The sequence below is a fragment of the Megachile rotundata genome, chromosome 6 (genome assembly GCF_050947335.1).
Source record: "Megachile rotundata isolate GNS110a chromosome 6, iyMegRotu1, whole genome shotgun sequence".
NCBI lineage: Eukaryota > Metazoa > Arthropoda > Insecta > Hymenoptera > Megachilidae > Megachile > Megachile rotundata.
The window spans coordinates 9,329,915-9,345,030 of NC_134988.1; the positions used below are offsets into that span (position 1 = coordinate 9,329,915).

At 31.3% G+C, this 15,116-nt stretch overlaps 1 protein-coding gene across 37 annotated transcripts in view; it reads left to right on the forward strand.

The window, feature by feature from the left end:
- The window catches only part of slo (calcium-activated potassium channel slo), a 139,511-nt gene that overhangs the window by 42,346 nt on the left and 82,049 nt on the right, over window positions 1-15,116 (forward strand). For 12 of the 37 annotated variants that reach the window (XM_076532436.1, XM_076532439.1, XM_076532433.1 and 9 more), the window contains exon 6: window positions 13,327-13,418. The exons of the other annotated variants lie outside the window; for them this stretch is intronic. In XM_076532436.1, the coding sequence (XP_076388551.1) occupies window positions 13,327-13,418 (92 nt within the window). The remainder of the gene's footprint in view (window positions 1-13,326; window positions 13,419-15,116) is intronic. 37 annotated transcript variants of the gene reach the window in all.

The window sequence follows — 15,116 nt, forward strand, 5'->3', positions numbered from 1 at the left end:
AATATCAAGATTCTACACTCATGACGGCCACCAACGGCGAGCTTCAATCGTTCTCGTACCTACACGCCTCACTCTGTCGAATAAATTAAATAAATAAATAAATAAAGGGTCTGTGCGCTTCGATCTGAGGGGATTCCCACGTTCTCGATGAAATATTATCTCGTAAATCTCGTCCACGTTAGGTTGCTCCCTTTATTTATTTATTTTATAAATAAAGGGTCTGTCACGCTCTTCGAATTCTCTCCGGCTAATCCCAACTTTCTGTAGAATTTTCTGGAAGATGTGGTCCATCGGTGAAACACGTGTTCTTTATTTATTCATTTCATAAGTAAAGGGGATGTAATGCAGTTTATTTCGAGATAGCGTGGTAGTAAATCTATATTTCGGTGAGAAATGCGATTTTCCCGAGATTTTATTTACCTGAGAGGGTTCGAAGGGTTGTAAAGGGGAACCCCAGGGAGATACGAAAGATTTCTACGTGGTTTTCGGTCTTAGCCACGTAGGCCACCGAAGTCCAGCTATATTGGCCGCGATCCACCCAAAAATGGGTAGCCGTGTGCTGTTGGCATAAAAAATGCAGAAAATAACTTGGAGAGGCATAAAGGCCAACGTTGTTATTATAGTTCATTTGGGCAATGGAGTGTGCACTTATTGTGTTACTCCTAAATCCCATTCTTTTGGAAGAAATTAAATATCAGATAACATGTATGGTTCTCGGCGAAATATAACGTGGTCAAAAAAAAGAAATAAATTGAGGAAATATCTAAGTTAACAGTACATGTTTTTTAATCGATTGACCAGATTTTGGACCACGTTGTAATTTGGTGAGAACTGTAAGTATGGTAGACTCTCGTTATATTGCCGTTAATGGAGTTGTAGAAAAGGATTTTTGGAATTAACAGTATGGGGTTGGATAAAATTTCGTGAAGCTCTACGGTGATGAATATCATTGATGTGGAAACGGCAATATAACGAGAGTCTACTGTATATGATATATAATTGTCTGAGACTCATTTTATACGCTGTTTATGAATATTTTAGGATGTTGTTGATAAGATATTTATGAAATATTTTATTTAAATTGTTGTGAATATTTTTGAAAATATGTTGAATTCATGAAAACATGTTTATAGTAAATTTTTGAATATGGAATATTTTTATGTGCCTCTGAATTATTTCTTGTGTTTGATAGCAATGTGTAGATATTTATTTTGACTATTATTTTTTACATTGCAACATAGTGTTATTAAAAAAAAAATAGTGACTTTTCATAATACAATTTATTTCAAAGTACTTTGATTTATTTATTTAATTTCTTTACGGTGGCAAAGTAAATTAAGCAGACGTCTATTTGTTTATACGTTATTTTTTAATTATTTTGTCAAAATAAATTTGAAATGACAAAAATTGTTAGATTTATTAAAAAAGAAACCAAAGCCAGTGTTACATTAAATGTAACATAAAAATAGAAATAATAAAAATATGTCAAAATTTGATAAAATCAATTTGGAAGATCTAAGTAATTTAATTAAAAAATTTTACAATCTTCAACAATTTAAACTAATATCAATCTAAAAATTGTTACTGAAAATTAAAGTTGTTTTCATTTTAAAATTATTTACAATTGCAACAAAATTTCTCAGTAATTAATTATTTGTGCAGTTAACATTTACTCACTTCTGCAATTAAAATGAAGTACAATAATTTATTATTATTCAATTTAAATTGCATAAATTATACAAATGAAATTCAAAAAAATTTCGATATATACATTTTGAAATTCGATAGCAACTTTGTTTAAATTCAACATATTTTTCCAACCAAACATTCACAACAAATTACCATAAAATATCTCACTTTATCATATCAGCAATTTAATTGAATAATTATTCATTTCATCGTATCAAATATTTAACTGAATAATTATCAATCTCTAATTAATTATATCCGTTCATTTATTCATATCCTCAGTAAAATGATTAACAAAATATCAATACATATTACTGTATTACAGTAATGTCATAAAATTTTCTCTAACAAAAAAAGAAAAACAAGACAACGTATTAATAATCATGGTATCTCTTTTAACCGCACACTTAACTTCTCTTTCCTGTGCTTCAATTTCTTCTACGATTTGAATCTACCTTCATTTTTCACAGTCAATCGAATCGTTAGATTCGATTCACCACGAGATCTCATCTAAAAAAACTAATTATACTTTGTCACAGTTCTGCATAACTACTTGCTCTTGAACGAAGCCCTTGTAAAGGTTCATTCACACTGAATACTCATTACTTTTTTACCTTCAATAAAATTTAAATACAAAAAAGATAGGATGTTAATTCTTTTACAACTTCGATAAAATCTAAATGCAAAAGAGATGTTCAATTTCTGTCGAAGTAAAAATTGACTCTTCAGTGTGAATGCACCATAAGGGCTCATTGACACTGAACGAACAAATGCATGTCCTCTGCAATATTCATGTAAAAAGGTAGAACATGTTTAATTTGCATTAAAGGAGAAAATGCATACTTGTTCAGTGTGAATGCACTATAAGAGTTCATTTACACTAAACAAACAAATGCATGTCCTCAGCAATATTCATGTAAAAGAGAACACGTGTGATTTTGCATTAAAGGAGAAAATGCATACTTGTTCAGTGTGAATGCACCATAAGGGTTCATTTACACTAAACGAACAAATGAACGTCCTCTGCAATATTCATATAAAAGATAGGACATGTTTAATTTGCATTAAAGGAGAAAATTCATACTTGTTCGTTCAGTGTGAATGCCCCATAAGGTTTTACACTAAACGAACAAATGAACGTCCTCTGCAATATTCATATAAGAGATAGGACATGTTTAATTTGCATTAAAGGAGAAAATTCATACTTGTTCGTTCAGTGTGAATGCACCATAAGGTTTTACACTAAACGAACAAATGAACGTCCTCTGCAATATTCATATAAAAGATAGGACATGTTTAATTTGCATTAAAGGAGAAAATGCACACTTGTTCGTTCAGTGTGAATGCCCCATAAACCACCCTCATTATGTTAACCCACCCAAAGAGTGATGGAAGGACGTCTGTCATAAACCACTGCAGTATTTTCTATAATACATCAAGGTCGTAAATCCTTTTAATCTCCAGCTATAGCAAGGTCGTAAATCAAGAAACTCTCAGTATGCGTTTTGTATAAAATGCGTGAAAATTTGTTTTTAAAAAGCACCTAAAGTTGTTTCAAGTACATTATGTAGTATTTCTTCATCTTTACCTCTCTGTTGTCATTATCTAGATAAAGCAAAAAGATGTTTTTCCACCACGGGTTAACTGCTCCCATAGAAGGGCTTCAGTTCGTGAGCAAACAGTTGTGCAGCTCTATTTTACCATTTAAGGGGACATTTCCTCTTAAACACGAATTTTGCGAATTTATTTAACGCGGGAGCACGTAGTCACGGGTAAAACTCATGTTTAACTCATGAGTGTAACTGGAGCTCGATGGGCAAAGTGCTCGTGGAAGAGCTCTCGGGCAATGGTGTGCACAGCACTGTGGGAATCCTTATATATGTTATGTAATACCATGTGTGTTATATCGGTAAATGAACAGTTAATACTGGGGATCCTCAGGGCTGAATTAGTGAATGGAGGACCCAGGGCAACTCGGGCAACCTGGGCACTATTATACATATACATATATAATATTATCTAACAGTTGTCTAATTTATCAAATTTAAATTTCCTTGTATTTGTTATGTAATAATATTATATCTGTAAATGAAAAGTTAACGCTGGGGAACCTCAGGGCTGAGTTGGTGAATGAAGGACCCAGGGCAACTTGGGCAACCTGGGCACTACTATACATATACATATATAATATTATCTAACAGTTGTCTAATTTATCAAATTTAAATTTCCTTGTATTTGTTATGTAATAATATTATATCTGTAAATGAACAGTAAACGCTGGGGAACCTCAGGGCTGAATTAGTGAGTGAAGGACCCAGTTAGGGCAACCTGGGCACTATTATACATATACATATATAATATTATCTGACAGTTTTCTAATTTATTAAATTTAAATTTCCTTGTATGTATTATGTGATAATATTATATCTGTAAATGAACAGTTAACTGGGGATCCTCAGGGCTTAGTGAATGAGTTAGGGCAACCCGGGCACTACTATACTTATATAATATCATCTAACAATTATCTAACTTATCAAACTTAAATTTCCAATAAAAAAATTTTTTAAAACATCCTGTGTTCAAAATAACCCCAGGCGCCATAGAGTCTTAGTACGCCCCTGTAACGTGCCCAGTCCCAGCCAGAAGTCGTATTTGACACCATTAGCTGTAACTCCGTGAATTTTCAATAAAAATTTTCAAAAAAATTGTGGCTATTACTTGAAATATACCCGAATAGAACTATATAAATGGTACGTGAATTGAAGTTGTAGTTTTCGTTGAATAAATTCGCAAAAACGGAGGATGCCCCTACATGGGAACGAGCCTCGGGTCTAATTGTAAGTAAAGTTCATTGATTTTGAAGGTGATTCGAGGCACGTTGTTTTTCTTGAGAAACAATTTCTAAACATCCATTCATATTTTGTGATTCTATCTCTTTAGAAGGCACGAGAAGCCTAACGACTTTAGTACAGTATTGGTTTCTTTGCCAAGCTTGATCTATGATGTTCATTCTGTCTGTATGTCTGTCTGTTTTTCTGCGAACGCTAACATGCTGCCGACGTTGTACAGGGTGATTCAAAAGGAGGGCCTGAGATTTTGGGGGCTTGTGGTATTTGTCTAATTGATGTAGGTTTTGGAGGTCGATTTTTTTTATGAAAAATTTGGGGAAATTTCCCAAAATAAATTTGGGTATTATTGATGACTATTAAAATATTTTGTGTTATTTTTATTTTAGTAGTCAAACTTTAAACAATTTTGGGATTTTTGAAGAAGGTTATTTTTAGTCATTTTTTGGGTTGTCATTTTTTGTTACTTGTAATGTATATTTTAAAACGAGGGAAGGGGGATTCATATCTAAAAAGAGAGTAAAGATACAAAATTTAAATTTGCAATTTTCAAATCTATTATATTTTGATATTTAAAGCAATTCATACATCAGCAACGCACATAAAGGGTCAGTATTTATAATCTACGAATTTCTACAGTAGACTCTCGTTATATTGCCGTCATACAACACTACCTTGACAAATCCACAGAAATCCACAGCTCTTTCTACATTGCCAAATTCCAAAAATTTCCCACTCCTATAAACCCATCGGCAATATAATGAAAGTCTAATATACATTAATTAGACACATTCTACAGCTCCTAAAATCAGACCTTCTATCTTACTTTTCTATCACCCTGTATACAGGATGTTTCAGAATTAATCGCACAATCTTTTCAACAGATTTGATAGATTATTCTAAATCAAAGAGGTTATGTTATCTTCATGAAAGATAAAATCTTTAATTAAAAGTTTTACAAAAATTCTAAACTTGTTTAAGTTGTTCGATCCCGGGATAGCAAAGCTAGTAAAGTTGTAGCTTGATATAAAGCGAGATTGTAAATTAACTATTAAGAAATTGATTATTGTCTCAGAGACTTCCGTTGTTCCTAAATGTTGCGATATAAGTCAATTATTATCTTGATATTGATAAGTGTTTTTATTTTTTTACTTATTACATTTAACTTGTGGTATATTTACCTCATTGGGCGCGAGTTTAACAGCCTTTTTTATTGCAATTATTTCAAAAATAAGAACGTTATACCTTCTTTTTACACTCATGTTGCTTTACAGAAGAAAAAATATAACACAAAATTGATATTTTTTGAAATAACATTATATTTGTAATAAGAGACAAGAATGATACAAGAAATATAAAACTGTAAGACTGTATTTATATACACATTTCATTGTAATTATGTGCGTATACATAAAACGATTGTTCCTTTCCTTAATCAGTAAGATAAGAATCATAGTATAATTCGTTTTAACATAAATTAATTTACCAAATTTGCTGAAAAAACTGTGCGACTCTCTTTTGAAGCGTCCTGTATAAATACGTATTTCTCGCCGCTTCTTTGGTTCGAAAAATTACTAATAATGAACATATCTTTGGAAAATACAAAATTCTCTGATAGGAACTTGTTACGAGCTTTTTTTATCTTTTGCGGGAACGATAATCTAAATTGTTTTCATACGAAAAATAAAATTGTATCAGTTCTGTAATAATTGAGGGAGAAATTATTGTTAGACTGTTTGTTTTAATTATTTTTTAATTGTACGAAGAACAATGTCCTCGTACCATTTAAAAGCAAGCTTGTTTTGGAACCTCCTCAAACTGTTTGGCACTTGAAAGTATGATGTCATTGAGTTCTGGTGCATAGTACGCGATTCAAACAATAAAGAACCGCTTCAAACCGATTTTAATAGGTCCTGCAGCTAAGAATGGTAGGATGACGAAAATTTTTAAATTTAGACAAACATGGCGATGGAGAGGGCAGAAGTGCGATAGAAAAGTTTATTGAATAATACTTTCAAAATCGTTCGCAAATTATTTAACACGTTCTTTTTACTGAAAAATGGAGAGTAGTTTGATAAGTAATATTCTATTCTATTACTTTTACAAATTTAGTAAATTTTTATTTAGCCAAAGACAATCTGTGAATATTGCTTTATTTTTATTTTTATTTTATTGACATAAAGGATATTTAAAGAATAAATAATTAAATTGTGTTCATACGTTAAAAAAGTTTTAATTATTTATATGCATAAAATATATTACATTTATATTTGTATGTATAAAATATTTATTTAATAACATGTTAATAGCAATTATTATAAAACATATATTTAGTTATATAAAAAAATAATTAAACTATATCTGAAAGAATATCTGAAATATTTAAATTTTCACCGAAACGTCATATGTTTCATCACCTTTAAACAGAGTTGCGTTCTTTCTTTTTAATTGAAGAAGATCTTAACAATCAGCGTTGTTAAAATTGTTATGTCAAGCGTGATGCCTTTCAGTCATAATGAAAGGGTGTATTCTTAACACTAAAACAACCAACCGTAAATATTTTACCTGATTTGTTAATTTCAGTATTTGGTACAATATTATATCTGTCATTATTTTTCACTTTTTTGTTATTTGAATATTCATCGTCAAAAATAGATTTTTAGTAGTTAATTTTACGTTTGAAAATTGATAACGTGTATTTAAGATAAGTTAGGTTATGTTAAGTTACATCAGCTGCTGACATATTTAATAATTAATATTCACATTTAAGTTTTTAACTTCATTACGTGTGGTTAGGTTGGTTATTAACAATAGTCTTTAACATTATTTTTAATATTTGATATTTTATTTTAAATTTAGAAATTGATAATGTTTCGTTAGGTTATGTTAGTATGAATAATAAACAATATAAATTTGTAATGTTTATAATAAAGTGTCTACTTATTGAACGGTTACTTATTGAGCGGTTACTTTTTGAACGGTTACTTATTGAGCGGTCATTTATTAAGTGGTTATCTATCCGTTCAATAATGAGTTACGAATATTGCTTATCAAAGTACTCTCTCGATTTAAATAAACATTTCAATGTTAATATATTAACAAATATTTTCGTTCAGAAATATAATTTCAAAAATCAGTCGAATTTCTTTTATAAAAGAAGAATATAAATGCATGTCGAAAATTGCTTTCCAAAAAAGTTATCCTAAATCAATTTATATTTTCTATATTTCTCAAGTATTGTGCTTCGTTCTGTACAAGCTATCAAACGAAAATATCATGTTTAATTGGTTAACAAGATAATTATAACCTACCATTAATCGATAATTATTACAAAAAGCTCGTAATAAATGAACATATAGATTCTCTTAAATAACAGGCGATTATTCGATCTTCAATAACAATTCTTTTTTAAGAACACTAACATTTATTATTTACAGACCCAAAATTTTATATCGAATATTTCTACGATACTTTTCCTTAATACCATAACGATCTAAATCATTGTTGCCCCATGAAGTATGTTTTTTCGTTTGAGAAAAATTGAAAGTTGAATTTCATTTACTAACAATTGTACAACGATTGTATTTTATTTAACCGCAGTGTCTTTAGTTGCCTTTAAATGTTTGACAATAACAATTATTCAACATCGAAGGGAGCACTATAAGATCTTGATGTTTCAACAGAAATTTTGACCTCTTTTTTTTTTAACGAAAATTAAACAATTAACCGTTCACAGTGGGTCGTTGATTCTCGATAGAACAATTAGAGCTAGATAAATTGCAGAATAAAGTAGCGCTTCCCTCGCTGCAGCCCTCTACGATAAAAAGAAACCATATAAAAAAAAATTTTAATTAATTTTGAATTAATTTTAATTAATTTGATACCGATTGTAAATTACAGTAGAGGTCTGCTATCCTCTAATCTGCACGAATAACAATTTTTAACCTTCTAGTTTGCTTGGTTTGCTAATGTTAGTCAAAATCGAATGCTCAAACTTTCTTTTCTTCCTGTTTTAACTCTCAGAGTAATTTGGGCGGATTTATATACACATTTGGTAAATTTTGTTTTAATTTACAGTACACTTTCGTTATATTGCCACAAATGTTGCAGCTGAATATTATTGAAGTTAGCAATATATTGCTGTGGACAAAGATTTCTTCTTTGAGAAATTCGAAAGTTAGTTAATCTGAGTGTTTGTCAGTTCGCAAATTAAAAATTTGAAGGGATTTACATTTGTAAAAGTGAGAATTGTAAAATTGAAAAATTGGAAAATTGGAAGTCAAAGAGTTGGAAATTGAATAATTGAAGAATTGAAGTATTGAAGAATTGAAAAATTAAAGATTTGAAGACTTGAAAAATTGTGGAATTGAAGAACTGAAAAATTGAAAAGTGGGAAAATTGAAAAATTGAAGAGTGGGAAAATTGAAAAATTGAAAAATTGGAAAGTGGGAAAATTGAAAAATGGGGAAATAGGAAAATTGGAAAATTGAGAAGTGGGAAATCGAAAAATTGGAAAGTGGGAAAATTGAGAAGTGGGAGAATTAAAAAATTGAAAAGTGGGAAAATTGAGAAGTGGAAAAATTGAAAAATTGGAAGTGGGAAAATTGAGAACTTGAAGAGTGGGAAAATTGAAAAATTGAAGACTTGAAGAGTGGAAAAATTGAAAAATTGAAAAGTGGGTAAATTGAAAAATTCAAGAGTAGGAAAATTGAAAAATTCAAGAGTGGGAAAATTGAAAAATTTCAAAGTGGAAAAATTAAAAAATTGAATAATTGTAAAATTTGTAAGTCCCGCAATAGCGAAGCAATACAATAAATATAAGAACAATTCCGTTTATACCTGGCAATACATTGTGAGTCTACTGTATCAAAAAGTTTTCTTCTATTTCAGAAGTAGGAGAAAGTTTCAAAAGTTAACATTAGTTATTAAAAAAAGAAATTATTTTCGGTCGCATGAAGTTTGTAGCCCACTCTGTGCTCTAAGGGTTAACCACTTGTTCTTCTTTCTCTATTTCTCACTGTCACGTATGTTTTTCACGCATGCATTTCTGCTTTCACTCTCAACTACCGTATGCTCTTCAGAATCCACTATGTTTTCTGTCTCTTACATTTTATGCAATCAGCTTGTCACTTTTGAACTAACCACATTTCACGTTTTAACATAGTCAACAGATGTTCACGAAGAAGTTGACACGTGTAACACACTCCCGTTCAGAAATCATAGAATATTAACTGATATAAATTATTTCAATTATATAGAGTGACTGTAAAATGAATAATCAAATTGTGGTTAAAATACTAGTGTATTTCTTGTGGGGAGTAATTTTTATTACATCAGTCTGTGATGACAAACTAGTAATTTAATTTGTGAAGTACTCAAAATTTTATATAAATAAACATTTTTATATTTTGAAAAAGAAATATTTCAGATATCTATGATTTTATCACAGCTTGGTCATTTATTTTTGTGTCACCCTGTATATGTAAAATAATTGAATAATATGTAACTTTAAAATATATTGTTACGTATTCGTTAAAATGAATAGGAAATATTTCTCGAACGTAAGTAAAAAGTGGTTTTAAAACAGTGATTCTCAACCTGTAGTGCAATTCACATTATAACAATTTCATCGATAAAAAAATATATTTTCGTCCTTTAAGAAATTAACATTAATTGTAACTATTAACACAAACGTTCTCATTAAACACAAATATTTCTCTAAATTAAATCATTTGATTTTACGAAAAATTTGAGAACCACTGTTTTAGAGCAACGAATGTAATAGAGATGGCCATCTTGAGATAATTTAGGCTCTAGACTATCCCCACTCTGCCACTCTTGTCACGTGGTTTGTCTTCGTACGTCGTCGGTAAACGTCGGTAACTGTCGGTAAGTAAGATTTCCTAAGATAACACTACACGATATTAATTATTTTTCATATATCACGCTAAGTGTGCGTTAAACACATCAAAGTGCAAATGTAATATATAAAAAATAATTATCACGTGATTGATTATCTAGAAATCGTACTTGCCGACGATTATCGACACGTGACAAAAATAGCAACGGAGTGGGGACAAGTTAAAGCTAGGTTTGACCATCTCTTCGATACACACGATTTTTGAACTGCTTCAAATGATCTGTTATAAATAATTAGTTTTTAGTCGCCTATAAATTGCAATGATTACGATCTTTGAAATATTTTTTTTTATTATAAGAACGTAGGTCACCTTAATTTTAGATGTTGACTAGTCTTAAAGCTTCCATTACACTGTTTTCCCAAAAATGACCCGAATAGTTATAAAGTCTGTTCCTACGGGAATATTGCAAAGTTTGCACTTTCTTTTCGTCACGATAAATATTTTTTAATCCTCGAACGACTAATCTGGGTCAGTTATGATCCATATTTATTATATTTGTTTAGATATTTCAACTAAAACGAGATATCTAAATTTTCAAAGAAAGATTGCCATATGTCACGTATGGTCTAAAATTTCGAAAATGGAAATGAAAATTTATATTCGTTCGGGGGTTAGTTCACAAGATATTGAGTTGGACAATAATTTCATATGGCCTTTTTATATATACATATATATAAATAAATAATCTTTTATATAGAAGGCAATAATTTTATTTAAAAGTGTTTTTAAAACTTTTATCCTGAGTTGCAATAATTTAAGATATTTTTGAGATTTCGTCACAGGATAAAATTCAACTAAATTTGATTTCAGACAGACTAATCAGTGTATGTTTTTAATTATTTACAATAAATTGTTGAAGTAAGTTACGCTTTAAACATGTTGGTTCAGAAGTTATTGCAGTTTCAAGTTTCACTAATTATATTTTTATTTATTAATACATTTTTATTTATTTATTGTTATGTACAACTTTGCTGTATGTTAAAGTGTTAACAAATAAATACATTATCATAACAATTGATTTATTTATTAATTTGTAACTTGTACGAGTATAAACATACTAGGACTTAAACTGATATATCAAGAAACGACCTCTGCGCAGTTTACTGCGCACGTAGGCTCTGATTGGTCTTAACACGCTCCGTAACCAACAGCAACGCGCATGCGCATTCCACAATGATCGTTCCACAATAATCCACAAAGAAATGATTGTCCAACTCAATACTATAAATCCAAAAATTTAGATCCCAGTATGGCTGCGAATATCACACAGTGTTTAGCATTTTTCAAGAATAGTGAAAGGTGCGCACGCAACACGAGAAAGCAGATCATTGCCCCTAAATTACCTTTTTCTACCGATCCTTCGAATCCTTCTTTTCTTTTTATCTCCTTCTGCTGCGACGATATAAGAGGATCTGTCCACTTGAGAGTAAAACTCGTCCGAGAGGAGGTCGAGAACATTTGTTACGAGTAGATAATATGTTGAGAGTTGCTTTTAGTTTGTGTACTGAGACTGAGAGTCACTCGTAGGCTGAGCACTGAGAGTTGTTTTTAGGTTGAGTGCTGGGACAGTCACTTTTAGGCTGATTTCTGAGAGTCACTGAAAATTACTCTCTGACTGAATACTGATAGTAAGAGAGACAGTAAGTTTTTTTTACTCTCAGTACTGAGGATGGATAAGATTTGTTTGGTTGAGGACTGAGAGTGACTGAGAGACGATTGATACTGAGAGTGATTGGAAGTTCTTGCACTGAGGGCTGAGAGTAACTGAGAGTAACTGAGAGTTGCTGTCAGGCTAAATACTGAGAGTGACTGAGAGTCGATCTTAGGCTAAGTCTGAGAGTTGATCTTAGGCTCAGTCTGAGAGTAATTGAGAGTTGCTGTCAGGCTAAATACTGAGAGTAGCTGAGAGTCGATATTAGACTCAGTCTGAGAGTAATTGAGTTATAACTTTGAGAGTAACTAAAAGTGATTGAAACTTCTAGGCTGAGAGTGGCTCTTATGCTCAAGGCTGAGAGTGACTCACAACACAGAATTTACTCGCATACAATGCTATCAAGCATGAGTTTTACTCTCGTGAACATGTACTCTAATCAGAGGATCTAGTGGATACATACAGGGTGTCCATAAATTTCTGTCATGTGAAGTATCTATCAAACTTTAGGTAATACAGAAGAAGTGTAAAAATATCTTGGTTCTTTTTACATGGAATATGATTCTACGTGTCAAAATTTACTTTAATAAATTTTAAGGTCAGTTCAGTTTTTTAAGTAAATAGTGACCTTGACCTGATATGAAGACGTAAATGAAAATTTTAATTATTGTGTTTATGAAGTTATTTTAGAGTTAGATTATCTTGTTATTATTAGTATAAATTGTGCACAAATGTGTGACAGTTGAATTATACTTGGAAGTTAGAATTTGTGAGCTGTACCATTGTATTTATTGTTCACCCTATTTTCAATCTTCCAACATAAATTTGAACTAGTTATAAGCAATATTATAGCTAATGTCTTTCATCTGTCTTCTGTGATACCAGAATAAAAATATGGCGTCCCATTTAAATACGAAAATACGAAACGACCTTGAAATGACCTTAAAATGACCTTGAAATGACCTTGAAAAGACCTTGAAAAATTGAAAAATAGTTTTCAGTGTACATTATTATATTCTATATAAAAAGTTCGAAATCAGATGTTTTTACACGAATTTATAACCGTTTGATAATTACAAGAAGTGACAGAAATATATGAACACCCAGTATATCTGGTGAGAAGCTGAGCTGTAAATCGCAACCAATACATAGATGACCCAGTTTGTTTTGAACGGTTCGTAGTGGCATAGTATTTTCCAGTTATGATTTCTATTTGCAGGCAATTTTTGCTAGTAGCATACCCGAGATAATAGAGCTCGTAGGCAGTAGGTCCAAGTACAGCGGCGAATACAAGCGGGAACACGGAAAGAGGTATTATTATATAATTAAATCCTTCAATCCTGTCACTTTTGTCTGTTAACTTCTTCATTTTTTCTTTTTCTTTTTCATTTTTTCAAGTATGTATAAACTTAATACATTCATTAATACATTACATTCTCACACGGAACCATGTTCATCCATGCATACACACATGTGACACACAAAGCATACACTCGCATAAGTGCGTTCATACATACATACATATGTTTCAAGGTGTTTTATTTTGTCAGAAAAAAAGTTTGAGCGAATGTATTTTATACCTGTACGCATTTTTTATAAGGAATTTTGTGTCGTAGTCTAGGGAGCTAAAGTTGCCGTGAACTTACTGTGAGTATAGTTACCGGCGTATCTTCACTGTTTTTGAACGTTTCCTGGACTTCAAGAGGACTTGTTTGTTTAGGGAAGTGTAGGAATGTGTACAGCGATGGTGGATGTTGGGTTAGTAAAGTGATATGCTTCGAATCGGATAAATGAACTTGAGACGCGATATGCCATGTTATGACCATCACATTATGGTTTAAGGTGACATTTCAATTCTCAGAGGGATCTTATTACACTTCTTAAGGAAATGTGATATGCTGTAATCCGAATAAAGAAATTTGAGACGTGACATGCTACTTTAAATTGTCATTGTTGTACGTCTCAAGGTGACATTCCATCTTTCAAACTGATTTATCAACAGTGCAATCATTTTTTAAGAACGTGTGTCACATTGTGATTCAAATAAACAAAATTGACACGTGACATGCCACCTTCAGTCACCATCGTATGATGATTTAAAGTGACATGTCACTTTCCAAATTGATTTATTTGCTGTTGAGTCATTTTTTAAAGGAATGTGATATGCTATAATCAAGATTTTAAAACATGACATGCCACCCCAAAGTGCCATCATGTGACGGTTCAAGGTGACATGTTACCTTTCAAATTCATTTATGGGCAGTTGAGTCATTTCTTAAAGAAATGTGATATGCTGTAATCCAGATAAACGAACTTGAAACGTGATATGCCACCTTCAATTACCATCGTATGGTGTTTTGAAGTGACATATCACCTTCCAAATTGACTTATTTACAGTTGAGTCATTTCTTAAAGAAATGTGATATGCTACTAACCAAATGAATGAACTTAAAACGTGATATGCCACATTCAATCACTATCATATAATGGTTTAAAGTGACATGTCACCTTCCAAATTGACTACTTTGTAGTGGAGTCTTTTCTTAAAGAAACAGCATACATTATAATGCAATTAAACAAATTTAAGTGGTGATATGCTACTTGCAATCGCCATCCTGTGATGGTTTAAGGTGACATGTCACCTCTTAAACTAGTATATTTGCATTGAAACCATTTCTTAAAGAAACTTAATAACCCGTACCATAAATAAACAACTTCTAGACATGATATGCCACCTCCAACCACTATTAGGCATATCAACATAAAAATATCGAAATTAAATGACACGACGATGACTTAACGTAGCATGTCACGTCTCAAACTCATTTATACCGATTAATATCATACATATCACTTTAAAAACCCAATGATACATTTCCGTAGCAATAAACTCTCGTTATAGCGTCACCATATTTCAGTGATAATAAGCTCTCGGTATATTGCATTCTCGTTATATCGCGGTAATACGGTAGATTCTACTACCGTGATAATACAGCATATTGCCGAGAT